The 13,606-nt window shown below is 48.9% G+C and overlaps 1 protein-coding gene across 2 annotated transcripts; it reads left to right on the top strand.

Annotated features, from left to right (window-relative positions):
• Positions 1-8,249: 8,249 nt before the first annotated feature.
• TMEM150A (transmembrane protein 150A) lies at positions 8,250-13,249 on the top strand. 2 transcript variants are annotated; one of them, XM_036748044.1, is made up of 8 exons: positions 8,250-8,291; positions 9,103-9,272; positions 9,841-9,888; positions 10,286-10,372; positions 10,729-10,796; positions 11,526-11,653; positions 11,856-12,033; positions 12,422-13,249. In XM_036748044.1, the coding sequence occupies exons 2-8, from the start codon at positions 9,208-9,210 to the stop codon at positions 12,661-12,663; spliced, it is 816 nt and encodes a 271-aa protein (XP_036603939.1). In that variant the 5' UTR covers positions 8,250-8,291; positions 9,103-9,207; the 3' UTR covers positions 12,664-13,249. The 2 variants fall into 2 exon arrangements, with proteins under 2 accessions (XP_036603939.1, XP_036603940.1); XM_036748045.1 differs by lacking the exons at positions 8,250-8,291; positions 9,103-9,272; positions 10,729-10,796 and having other exon boundaries at positions 9,867-9,888.
• The last annotated feature ends 357 nt before the right edge of the window (positions 13,250-13,606 follow it).

Below are 13,606 nucleotides of genomic sequence, written 5' to 3'. Positions count from 1 at the left end.
ATGTGTACAAGCCTCTGACCTCTCACCTGACCGACCTTGAGGCCTGGTCTCTGCTAAAGCTGGGATGGGGGAGGGCGGGGAAGCACACCTTTAGTTCTGTGGAAACAAAACTCCTCCTCCCATTTCTTACAAGTGCTATGCCAATAAAACTACCAAAAAACTATTTTATAGAGCTAGAAAACATAATAACAAAATTTATCTGGAAGAACAAAAGGTCCAGAATATCGAGAGAATTAATGAAAAGAAATGCAGGAGAAGGTGGCCTAGCTTGCACCAGATCCTAAATTGTATTATAAAACAACAATCATCAAAACTACTTGGTACTGGCTAAGAAATAGAATGGTGGCTCAGTGGAATAGACTAGGTATACAAGACACAGTAGTCAATTGACTAATCTACTGTTTGATAAACCCAAACACTCCAGCTTCTGGGATAAGAACTCATTATTTGCCAAAAACTGGAAGTTAGTGAGAAAACTGGAAAATAGTGTGGCAGAAACTAGGCATAGATCAACATCTTACACCTTATATCAAGATAAGGTCAAAATTGATACATGATTTGAACATAAAGGATGATAAACAAATTAGGAGAACAAGAAATAGTTTACATGTCGGATCGGAGAAGGGAAGAAATTATGACCAAACAAGAGAGAGAATATTATGAAATGCAAAATGGATAATTTTGATTACATTAGATTGAAAAGGTTTTACACAAAACCAAGCCAATGCAACCAAGATAAGAAGGGAAGCAGAAAGCTGGGAAACAATTTTTACAGCCAGTGTCTCTGGTAAAGGTCTCATTTCTAAAACACATAGAGAACCAAGTTGAATTTATAAGACTACAGGTCATTCCTCGATTGATAAATGGTCAAAGGATGTGAACAGGCAGTTTTCAAGTGAAGAAATTAATACTACCTATAGTCATATGAAAATAAATCACTGTTGATTAGAGAAATGCAAATTAAAACTCAAGTATCACTGCATAGCTATTAGATTAGCTAATGTGACATAAAAGGAAAATGATAAATGTTGAGGAAGATGTGGAACACTAATGCATTGTTGGTGGAGTTGTGAACTGATCCAACCATTCTGAAGAGCAATTTGGAACTATGCCCCAAAGGGCTATAAAACCATGCATGTCCTTTGATCCAGCAATACCACTACCAGGTCTGTATCCCAAAGAGATCATAAAAAGGGGAAAAGGACCTACATGAACAAAAATATTTATTTATAGCAGCTCTTTTTGTGGTGGCAAAGAATTAGAAATTGAGGGGGGGATGTCCATTAATTGGGTAATGGCTGAACAAGGTGTGGTATATATGAATGCAATGGAATACTATTGTGCCATAAGAAATGAGGAGCAGACAGACTTCAGAAAAACCTGGAAAGACTTATATGAACTGATGCTGAATGAAATGAGCAGAACCAGGATAACATCGTACACAGTAACAGCCACACTGTGCAATGACTAACTTTGATAGATTTAACTCTTCCTAATATTACAAGGAGCTAAGACAGCTCTAAAAGACTCACAATGGAAAATGCTATCCACATCCAGTGAAAGAACTTCGGAGTCTGAATGCAGATGAAAGTATACTATCTGTTCTTTTCTTTTGTTGTTTTGTTTCTTCTTTCTCATGGTTCCTCCCATTAGTTCTAATTCTTCTTTACATCAAGACTAATGTGAAAATATGTTTAACTTGAATGTGTAAGTAGAGTCTATATCAGACTGCATGCCATCTTGGGGAGGGGAGAAGAGAGGGAATGGGGAACGTTTAAAAGTCAAAATCTTATGGAAGTGAATGTTGAAGACTAAAAAATAAATAATTATCAAAAATGAATGTTGAAAACTAAAAATAAATACATTTAATTTAAAAAAAAGAGGATGAAAAGTTTACTATGTGCCACATGCTGTGGTAAGCATAAGAGATACAAATAGAAATGCAAGACTGTCTTTGCAATGTAGGAGCTCACATTCCAATTAGGGGAGACACAGAGTTGAAGAGTGGAAGGAAAGGTCTCCAAGTCCTGAAGGGGCAGCAGAAAGGCAGATGGCAAAGCCCAGGAATCTTTAGGTTGTTGAGAAGGCAATGATAACTTTTGGAGAGTTCCTTCTAAGAAAGACAAACAACATTAGTGTACATGCCCATGTTTGTGGGAGGCATAAGAATGAGCTCAAGGAAAGAACAGTTGAAGAGAATCTTCTATCCTCTGAGCAATCCTCCCTCCCCTCCTTACTCCGGATGCCTGTGTCAGCCAAAATTATGATCTCCATATGTGTCAGCCATAAACATAAGCTTAAGACATCAATGTTATAACAGGACATAAGTGTCTATAAAATCAAAAGATGAGAGAAATGCCATTATTCAAGACATTGTCCGGTTCGAGGCACCTTGTCCTTGGTAGTCATAGACAGAATGCTCCTGGTCGGCTTCATCCAGGGGTTATAGTTGCTGACAAAGTCAGAAGCATTTTGGGTTCACTTAAAGAGAATACAAAGCATTATGGTAGGTTAAGCTCAGAGTGGACTAAAAAATGTCTTTCCATGCTAATCCAGGTTTTAGGCCATTCTCAGGTGATGCAGGGGTTCAAGCTAGGTTTTTTGGGGTGGGCAAGCTGGTTTACGGCAGATAACAAGGCCAGGCTCCTGCAGGATTTAGAGGCAAGGCAAATGGTATGTCCGGGAGGACCTTAGCAAGGTAGATAGTGAGGTCTGGTGGTCATTTCACTGGAAGGAACAGTGCTGGTGACTTTCACCTCATCCAAGCCATGTTAGCAGATAAACAGCCTGGGTGGGTTCTGGTCGCCCTGGCTCCAGGGGTAGGAAGGCAAACAGAGAAGGCAAGAGGGGAAGGGCAGGCACCCCAGGAAGTGGTGGAGACAATGTTTACTTGGCTAAGTTCTGGATTGCTTGTCTTAAAACCAGTAGTACCAAGTTGGATTCCTTCCTCGGGCCTCATTTCTAGTTAGTACTTGAAATAATTGAGAAAAAAAAATCTACTCTTTCCTATAAAGTTGCCAAGATCTGGGCTTAAAGTCTTGTGTTTCCTGGACAACCTTAGGTGACATCACAGGCCCAAGACATTCAGGTGCTTGGCACTGGGCAAAAGTATCCTTGAATCTTGGGGCATGACCAGCAAGCAAAAATCATAGCTGTCTTTCAAGAATAGGAGGTCTTTTGAAATCAGTGAAAAGTGACATCTTTGGAATCTAGAATCCCCTACTACAGGGCAGGGCCTAAATAGTCAGAAACAATGAACCCTGCCCCGTCTTAAATGAGACCCTCCAGAAAAGGCATTTCCTCCATAGTGGGATTATGGCTGCTGACTAGGTGAAGCCAGCACCTTTGGGGAAGTGAACTTCCAAAGCCCAGAGAAATGGGTCGGATCAACTCTCAGAAAACAGAGTCTCGCAGTACAATGCACCCAATGCCTTGAAAGCCTCCTCCCTAGGTCTCCAGTTTAAATACATCTGGGCAGGTTTAGTCATAAAAAGGCAATGAGGGCCAATCACTCAGTTGCCCCTCTCCTTTCTCCTCCCTGACGCCGTGTCACTTTCCTTTCTTTGTTATTTTCACCCAATCCAGTTTAAACATGATTAAAAGTCTCTAATGTGTCATTGTATCTGTGTGCCAGAAATCAGATGACAATGTAGCCATTAACCGCCCCCCCCCCCACCAGGGGTTTAGAGGAGCCTGAAGTGAAAGTGATTCTCCATGCCTTCCTGAGCTTAAAAGGCAAGAAGAGTGGACTCTTTTTTAAAAAATGATTTTTAAAGCATCAAGTCAGGCAGGTACTCCCCAGTTGTCCTATTTTTAAAATGTAGATGATAGCTCCTTCCCTTCCTTTCAGGATTATTGTGAAGATGACTGAGGTGCCGTACATGAAAACTTTTGAGAAGCTGGGCAGAAGATACTTTTTACATTATGGATGCATGTATTTGTATACACATACATATAAAATACAAACTCCCCTATAACTTTCTTTCACCAAGCATTTTATAATCACTTAATCTTGTTCCTACTTTCTCCAGGAGGTAGGTTATCACTAATCTTCGACTTGGAAGGAAAATTACTTTGCATGAGGAAAGGAAAGGTTAAGTGACTCATCCAAGGTCATTCAATGCAACAGAATCAAAACCATTTGTGGAAGCCTCGCTTCTTAGTTCAAATATGATTCAATAAATATGAAGCATTGTTTACGGAATCCTGTGCTAGACCTTGGGAGAGCTACAAGGTTCAAATCTGACACGGTTTTTTCCCTCATGGAGCTTCCTTCCTTCATACTTCTAGTGACCCAGCCTGCTTCTCATTCTTGGGAGTCATCCTTGCCTTATTCTTCTCCCACCACTGCCATATCCAATCTCAGCAGCCGGGTCCCGTGGCTCTTACTTACATAATGTCTCTCTCACACAAATGACCTCTGCCCTTGCTCAAGCCCCCATCATACCACCCTTGATCTGGACTATTCCAGTGGACCCCCTGCCTTCTATCCCATCTCCTCTCAAATCTGCCACACAGCTGCCAAATACAACTTCCCTTAAACAGAGATCTGATCTGGACTCAAAAATTGTCAGCAGTTCCTCATTGCCTCTCAAATAACATACAAAAGTCATAACCTAGCATGGACGGTCTCCCACAGCCTGCTTCCCACCCTTCTTTCTCCAGGCATTTTTCCTCCCCTTCCCGTACATTCACTCTGTTCCAATGAAACTGACCTCTGAAAGCGGTTTCTCCTCTGACGCTCTTGGTAGGTTTTTGCTCAGGCCAAGCTCTGCTTTGAAATTCACTCACTTCTGCCTCATAGAATCCCTAGTTTCCTTTAAAGAACAGCTCAGGTGAAACTTTTCTACCCAGCTTTCAGGATTTCTATCCCTCCCACCCCCTTCTTATTAGCATTCCTTCTCTAGAAAGAATTGGTGTTTCCGCATACATTGTATTGTTCTCCCACCCCACCTCCATAGATTTGTAAGCATCCCAAAGGTAGGGACTGTTTCGGTTTGTGTCCATTTCCCCAGCACCCAGTACAGAGCCTTCCTAGCACATTAATGTTTGTTGAATCAAATAGAACCCCTTTGGAGACCATTTTTGATCTCGATAAGACGGTTAGTTCAAAACAGTCTTTGACCCTGGGGGGTGCTCTCCGATTCTCTTGGTAGCCTCCCTTCTTCAGATACATACAATGTGGAGATTTAGGTGGCAGTTTCGTTTGTGTTAAGTATCATTTAATCTCCAATTGTTTAACCAAAGTGTTAAAAGATCAGATGTCAGTTTGTTTTAACTACTTTATCTGTCTGTAAGAGGTAGCAGGGGGCCTCTATGAGGTGCTAGCTACGTGACCCTGGACAAGCCCCTTAACTTCTCAATGTTCTAGCAATTCTCTAAGGCTAAATGTTACAGAGAATGGGGACTCCATTGAAAGAAGGTATTTCCTTTCCTTCTATATACCTTGGAACCAAAAGTTCGGATTCTATCTCTCAGCCTTTGTATGTCTATCATCCCTCCCATTGATTCAGTTTGGAAACAATCTCCTACACCCTCCCACCTGCTTCCTATTCTTTCCCAAGGTTTCTTGATGCCCTTGTCAACTAAACTTCAAATCACCGCTCTTCCCCAGGCGCCCTTCTGACCCTTTCATGTCCCACTTTCATTAGAACATTTTAGGTCTGGTTGAAGAAAACTGAGTCCTTAGCACTGCTTCTGACCAAATTCAGTAGCTTTTCCATAGAGTCTCCATGGCACCTTGGCACCCAGGGTTCTCTCATGAGGGGCCACAGCAGACCTAGGTACAAGAAAGAAAAGTGGGGTGAATTTTTTTAACATTCTATGTATTCTTTACCAAGTTTCTTTTTAGAAATAGTTCTAGGGGCAGCTAGGTGGTGCAGTGGATAGAACACTAGCCCTGGAGGACTTGAGTTCAAATTTGACTTCAGACACTTACTAGATGTGTGACCCTGGGCAAGTCATTTAACCCTTGTTGCCTCCAGGGGAAAAATAGTTCTAAAATCTGGGAAGAAACTAGTAGAAGAAATAGAGAGGCAGTATTGTACAGTAGAAAGGGCCTGGAATCTAGAGTTACAGGACCTGAGTTTGAATCCTACCACAGGCAAGTCACAGCCTCTCTGGGTTTCAGTTTCCTCATCTGTAAAACAGGCTGGGCTAGATCATCCCTCCAGCTCTAAATCAAATGGGCCTGTGAGTAATTTCTTCTAGCCCTTCCAATGAAAGCATCTCCATGGACAAACATCTTCATTTAGTCACTGACTTTTCAGTTCCTTTTCTCAAGATTTTTAAATCCTTCTGGGCTCCTCTCCTTCCTCTTGCTTCCCAGCACAGAGCCTTTATTAACCCTTCCCTCACCAATAATAATTGAATTCAACAATTAAACAGATGATCAATAGATGATTAAATAGATGATCAAGTTATCTTAGGGCAGCTACATAGCAGTAGAGTCAGGAAGACCTGAGTTCAAATGCAGCCTCAGAGAGTTTCTAGCTGTGTGATCCTTGGCAAGTCACTTAACCCTGTTTGCCTCAGGTTCCTCAACTGAAAGTGAGCTGGAGAAGGAGATGGCAAACCACTCTAGTATCTTTGCCCGCCCCCCAAACCCCAAAGGGGTCATGAAGGACTGAATAACAACGACAACAACAACATAAAGTTATCCTAACAGAGAGAATAAAGCTGCTGGCAATCTTTGTATGTTTGGAGGGCAAGCCCCTGGCAGGCAGGGCCCTGTCCATGGTATTAACTTGCCAGCCATGCCACATGCCACAATTGCATACATGTTTAAAAATAAAACACCAATATGCTGAATCACCACCACACTCCTGCGAGCCTTCCAGCAGGTTCAGGTACGTGCCCAGCTTGGTGACAACTGTCTAATCGAAGGCTGTGGCTGTGCCTGCTCGTTGGAGGTCCTCCCTCAGGTGGATTTGTAACCTCAGTAGATGTCCCTGGAGAAGAGAGGGGTACCTTAATGGGGGTGAGAGTTATAGGAGCATGTCAGCATTTAGAGAATCCCAAGGGCCCAAGACATTTATCCAGCTTGGGGTGGGGGGGTGCCCAAGGAAGGGGAAAAAAGCATTTAAGTGCCTACTGTGTGCTAGGTTAAGCAATTTCTAAATATTATCTTATTTGATCCTCACTACAACCCTGGGAGGTAGGTGCTGTCATTCCCATTTTACACTTGAGGAAACTGAGGCAGGCAGTCTGTGACATGCCTTGCCCTAGGCTGAGTTTAAAAATGTTCCAAGCTGATGAGTTCATAAAATGTCATCACTGAACAGGGACTTGGAAGAACTAAGGAGATAGAGCAATGCAGAGTATCGTGGAATCGTCAGTTTGGAGCTAACTCAAGCACAGAACAGGAAAGAGATTTGCCCAGGGTCACACAGCTGAGTATGGAGGTGGGATTCAAACCCAGGTCTTGGCCAAGGCCATGCAGCTCTGGAGCCAGACAACTCCGAACTGATGATTACTACTGGCGGCAAGCTGTCTTCCCTCTGTACCTCAGTCTCTCCTTCTGTAAAATGACACACTGGTAAGGTGTCGCACAACTGGTAAGGTCCCTTCCAGATTTAAATGATCCCGCGACTTCAGAGAGGATCTAGTCCAAAGCCTTCATTTGACAGAAAAGGAACTGAAGTCGTCAGCCTTAGAGTCACAAGGCCTGAATTCAAATACCAACTCTGCCTTACTACTTGTGTGACCTTGGATAAGTCATTTAGCTTCTCTAGACCTCAGTTTCCTCGTCTGTAAAAGAGGAGATTGGACTAGATGGCCTCTGGGATCCCTTCCAGCTACAGATCCAGCCTCCAATGGAATGAGTAGCCCCAGGAAAAGGCTGGGACCAGACTTCGGGTGTCCCTGGAGACCCTCCACCAGGACCCATACCTAAGCAGAGGCTGCCTGGAGTATGCGCCCTGCCCCAACCCCTCCTCCCCAGGCATTTCCTAGGCAGATTCGGGTCCCCGGGGCTGGCCAGTCCCACGCCACGGGGGTCGGCCCACCAAGGCCATTGTGCGGGGGCGGCCGGGGCCGCCCGCCCCCAGCGGCACCTCCCTGGCCTGGAGTGTGCCGGGACTTGTAGTCCGGGGCTGCCCCACGCCCCCCGCGCCTGCCAGCGGGAGGACTCCAGGTCCCATCGGGCGGTGCGGCGACGGCTCTGGTCAGAGGGGCGGGGAGGGGAGGGAAGGGGAGGGGAGAAGAGGGACCGGCCCCGGCTCTTTAAATCCTTTAAAGGGCTGTTCAAAGGGACGGCGGCTGAGAGCAGAGCTTGGGGGGTCCGGCGGCCGGTAAGGGGGTAGGGCGGGGGTAGCCCGAGACCGGTCCCTCCCGCTCACAGGGAGATGCCCCGCTTCAGTCCCAACCCCTCATCCCACCTCACCCCCAGATCACCACCCTCTCCTGGTCCTCCCTTCCCATGCGCTTTAGCTCTTGGAGGAGCAGCCCGGCTCCCCCCAGAGAGGCTAGGCTCAGCTCTACTCCCTGAAGCCTGGGCAGGTCCTGACGGGAAGGAACTTTCCTGGGGACTGCGCGCTCAGCTCCGAGGTCAGGGCTCCGCCCGGAACTGGGGGTCTCTCAGTCCTCAGGCAGGCCGAGCTTCTGGCTAGGGTGCCAAGGGCGGGCTTCTTCTCAGTGCCCGCCCTCATACGCCCCCTCCACCCCCATCCCGCCGTTAGGTCCGGTTGTGCCTCGGTCCTCCGGGCGCCCATTCCCACCTGACTTTCCCAGCGTCCCTGCTCAGCCCCCCGCGTTGGCCTTCCCAGGCCTTTGTTAGCGGGAGACCCCCTCGCTGCTGTCCGGACGGTCTTTGGCCAAGTCTAACTTTGCCCGAGGACAGTTTCTCCGTTTCTGGGCTGTCCCCAGGGTGGCCTTGGTCCTCAACACAAAGGGGGACCGTTTCCAGATGTTGCGGCCTGCCTGAGGGCTGGAGGGTCACTGTTAGGTGTGGGGGGAGGCTGTTGGATGCCAAGAGGAATGTGCACAGTATGTGGGCTCAGCCCATCTCAGAAGCTCAGCCTGTTCCGTTGGCCGGGTCCACCCCCACCCCCCACCTGTGTTCCAGCACAGTCTCTTGACCTACTTCATCCTTCTCTCCCCCAGGCTGATGCTTGTGGTTGAAGTGTCCTGAAGTAGCTGGGCCCCCTGCTTCACCCACTTCTGATCCTGCCCCCCCCCACCCCTTCCCCACCCTGGCTCCCCTCCCTCATGACCGCCTGGGTCATTCTCCCTGTCAGCCTCTCAGCTTTCTCCATCACTGGCATATGGATTGTGTGAGTAAAGGAAGGGGAGAAACAAGGGGGAGGGAAGGAGAAGAGACAGGAGTGGGGGAGAGGAGACTAGGCAAGGGAAGGGGAAGATGGGCCAGGGCCAAGGAGAAACAGGAATGAGGCAGGACAGAACAGCTTGCTCCCACACACAAGGTCCCTTGTCCTGCTGTAGACTGTGGTGTTGGTACTTAGAACTGCTCGGGGTGTCTCCATAGCCTGGCCTCGTGCCTGGGCACAAATTCCCAACTACCCGCTACTCTTGGGACCAACTGGCACCACTGGCACTAGGCAAGATAGTGCTGCTCTCCCTAAGCCTGGTCCCTAGAAGGAATCGCTGGAGAGAAGGGACGGGTGCAGGCTGGGTGGAATTGGCCTGAGCTGCAGGCTTTTGGCTCATTCCTGGGCTGGTCCTGCCCACAGTGTCTGGCTGCATGGTGAGGTACAGAGAGGAGGGCTGGGTGGCATGGTGAAGCACAGAGAGGAGGGCTTGGTGGCTGAACCAGGTCAGTCAGGTGCAGGGGACAGAGGGGGCAGGGCCAGAGAGGACTGATGCCCCTCTGCTCTCTTCTAGGTATGCCATGGCATTGATGAACCACCATGTGTGTCCTGTGGAGAACTGGTATGGAGAACAGTCCCGGCACCCTCCTTCTAAAGGCTTCCTCCATCTCTGCTCCTTTTTTGGGCTCAGGGGCTGGCAGGAGTCCGATGGCCACCCTGGGCCTTACTGCTGTCCTCTGCTATTGGCATCACCCACCCTTTCCCCAGGCATGGCATCTTGCCTACCTACCCCCTCTCCCACCAAACCCCTCTTCTTCCTTTCAAGGCCCTTTATCCCTGCTGGTTTCTAGCTCTCAAGGATAGTGGAAAGAAAGGGCCTCTTCTCTGCTTTTGGTGAGGGAGGGAACATTGGGGGATGGCCTGGAGAAAGCATACTCTAACCAGGCTCCAGGTGGAGGCGGCGGGCTGCAGAGAATCCACTTTGCCCCAGTCTGCTCCCTGTCCCACCTCCCCACCAGGTCCTACAATGAGTCCTGCTCCACTGACCCCGACATACAGGGTGGTCCCAAGAGCTGCTGCACACTGGAGGACATTCCCCTCATCAGGTGAGGCCCCTGCAGGGGGGCAGGCCAGGAAGAACATGGCATGGCCAGTCCACCAACCCCTCCCTGGACCCAAACCCAGCCACATGCCCTGGCCCAGTCTGCAGTCCTATCAGGTCCTAAGGAAGCCAGACCATCTGGAATCTTTGAGAACAGTGCCTGCTGCTGTATAGCCCCTGGGGCTCTCTTTAGCATAAACCCCCTACCCTTTCACAGTGGCATAAAATAATGTTGAGGCTAGTCACCTGCAGTTAGGAAGATCAAGGATTATAGAAGGAAAGGGTGGGATGAGGTGGGGAAAGGCACCTGCCAGTGCTGACTGCCTTTTCCTTCCTCCTTGTCTTCCCCCCCTCTTCCAGTAAATGTGGCACGTACCCCCCTGAGAGCTGCCTCTTCAGCCTCATAGGCAACATGGGTGCTTTCATGGGTAAGTGCCTCCTTTGCATGCCTTTCCCATTCATCTGTGGCCCCTCTTTTCCCCTCTGGGCCCCCACCACCTAAAGGAGAGCATGCAGGGAAGGGCCCCGACCCCAGACTCCTCATCAGGAGGGAGCCGTTCTATGCCACATCTGCTGCTACTACTTTTATTGCAATCAGGTGATGGAACTGTAGCCCAGGCGGTGAAGAAATGCACCCTTGGCAGGGGGAGGGAAGTTTTCCTTTTGCTCCACAAAGGCTGACACTGCTTATTTACCTGATCCCTCCCTCCAGCCTGACTTAAGTCCAAGAAAGGGTGGTTTATTATCAACTACTCTATGAAGGGTTTATCATCGACTACCCATCCCACCCCAGAGCTATAGAAAAAGCTTTCAAGTGGGAGCCCCTGGGTGAATCTTGGACCTTCTGCTCTGGCCTCCTGGAGCAGGAGCAGCAAGGCCTTCCACACTGTCTGGCCTGGGCCCTTCCTCAGAGAGCCGGTGGGGATGAACCCACTTTCTAAGCCACACTGCCTGTGCTTGGTTGAAGGGGGGTGGGGAGTTAGGGGGTCTGTTTGTCCTGCAACCCTTAGACTGGGAAATCCTTGAGAGCAGACTGCTTTGCCTTTCTTTGTCTCCAGAACTTAGTACAGTGCCTAGCACACAGTAGGTGCTTAATAAATGCTAGTTGCCCGACTGCAGCCTGGCCCATCAGTACCGCTTTGCATCCTCTCCCACAGTGGCACTGATCTGCCTTCTCCGTTATGGCCAGCTGCTGGAGCAGAGTCACCGGTCCTGGGTTAACACCATGGCTCTCATCACTGGCTGCTTCAATGCTGCTGGCCTGGTTATCGTTGGCAACTTCCAGGTGAGCTGTTTCTCCAAGCATCGGCCTCACCTGCTTGCTCCTCTGAAACCTGTGGGTGGGGAGATGCATTGCTGTCCTTCGGCTCTCCAGCCTGGCTAAGCCAAGGAGGGTGCAGCAGCATGACTGTGGAGGGGGGCGGGGTGTGCACCCAGATGGAATGGGCTCAGCTTTGGTTGATGCCTTGTCTTCCTCACTGCCACAGGTGGATCACGCCAGGTCTTTGCACTATATTGGGGCAGGAGTGGCCTTCCCATCAGGGCTCCTCTTCATCTGCCTCCACTGTGCCCTCTCCTACCATGGTGCTGCCGCTCCCCTGGACTTTGCCATGGCTCATTTCCGTGCTGTGCTGGCTGTTATTGCCTTTGCTGCTCTGGTCCTCAGTATCCTTCATGGGGCTGATCCTCCAGGGGAATCTCAAGTGAATGATAGCTGGAGTGTATGGAGGGCCTTGTGTACCATCTCATTTGATCCTCAGCAACTCAGGGAGGTAGATGGTACTTTTGTCATCACCTGAGTACAGATGAGGAAAGTGAGGTCAAGTGGGTCACCCAGGGTGGGACTGCTGTGATCTGAGGCAAGATTCAGACTTGGTCTTGCTGACTCTCTGGGCCATCTGGCTGCTTCTAGGCATAGAATTCTCCCAAGTGAGGTTGGGGGTGGAGGAAGGCCAGGAAAGTAACATCCAGAGCGACTCCCTGAACACACCGCTCCTGCTTGGGGGGTATGGGCAGTCTGTCCCTCCATTGGATTCCTTATCCTCGGCTACAGGTGGGATCTTCTTCATCCACGAAAGCTCCCAGCTCCAGCATGTGGCTGCCCTGGCCGAGTGGGTCTTCGTCATGGACATCCTCGTCTTCTATGGCACCTTCAGCTATGAGTTTGGGGCAGTGTCCACAGACACGCTGGTGGCTGCCTTCCAGCCGGCCCCTGGCCGGGCCTGCAAGTCTCCAGGGAGCAGTAGCACTTCTACCCACCTCAACTGTACACCAGAGAGTATTGCCATGATATAGAGCAGGAAGGTCAGTGGGGGTCAGCTGAGGCGCCCCCCTCTGACCCCACTCCTCCAGCTTCCTTGGGTTTCTTTTGTACCAAAAAGATTTTTTTTAAAAGAAAGTATTAATGATGGGGTGCATCCTCCCTTTGGGGGAGGACCCATCAATATCCTCAACTTGACATCTGTGCCATGAAGGAGCAGTGACCCCTGCTGGCTGCCTGGGGGCCAACACTAAGTCTGCTCAATCCCAGCATACTGTTTTCAGTTTGTTTCTTTTTTTTTTTTTTTAAACACTCCCTATCCTCATTTATTCACCAATCCAGTCTTTAAGGTGCCTTCTGCTCCCCACTGGTTCTGAGTCCAGGCCACTGGAGTCTTTCTGCAGGAATTGTGGGGGGCTGGGACAAAGCAAAGGGTATAGGAAGGAGGCAGCTAGTGAGCCCCCCACCCAGCTCTCTGAACATGCCCATGGGCTCAGCCTTCCAGACTGCTCAGACTTCTTTCCCTTTGCTCCTCCCTGCTTCCCTTAGGGCAAATAACCCAGCAGAACCACACGGATATTTTAGTACTTTTTTATATCTATTAAAAATCTAACTCTTAAATGTCTGGTGATCTGTTTTGAAGAACTGAGTGTCTAGCTGTGGGAAGGGCTTTTCTTTGGACCCAACTGGGAACCAGAATGTCTTTGTTTTAGGAAGGATGTTGATGAGCTGAAGGAGCAATGAGAGCAACAGGAACAGTCACGGACTTTAGGATGCCACATGAGGGTGGATCAAAAAGGACAAAAGAGGTTTAGCCTAGAGAAGAGAAGCATGACTGAGGCCAAGGGGACCCCTGCATCCAAGAGTTTGAAGGGTTGGTTCCAATGGGGAGAAGGGATTGGATGTACTGGGTTCCAGGGGGCAGAGCTGTGAACAATGGAAGTTGGAGAGGCAGATTTAGGCTGGGTCCTTTTCCTG

The sequence above is a fragment of the Trichosurus vulpecula genome, chromosome 3 (genome assembly GCF_011100635.1).
Source record: "Trichosurus vulpecula isolate mTriVul1 chromosome 3, mTriVul1.pri, whole genome shotgun sequence".
Classification (NCBI taxonomy): domain Eukaryota; kingdom Metazoa; phylum Chordata; class Mammalia; order Diprotodontia; family Phalangeridae; genus Trichosurus; species Trichosurus vulpecula.
Note: the sequence above shows the minus strand (reverse complement) of the source record. Positions and strands in the feature narration are given on the sequence as shown.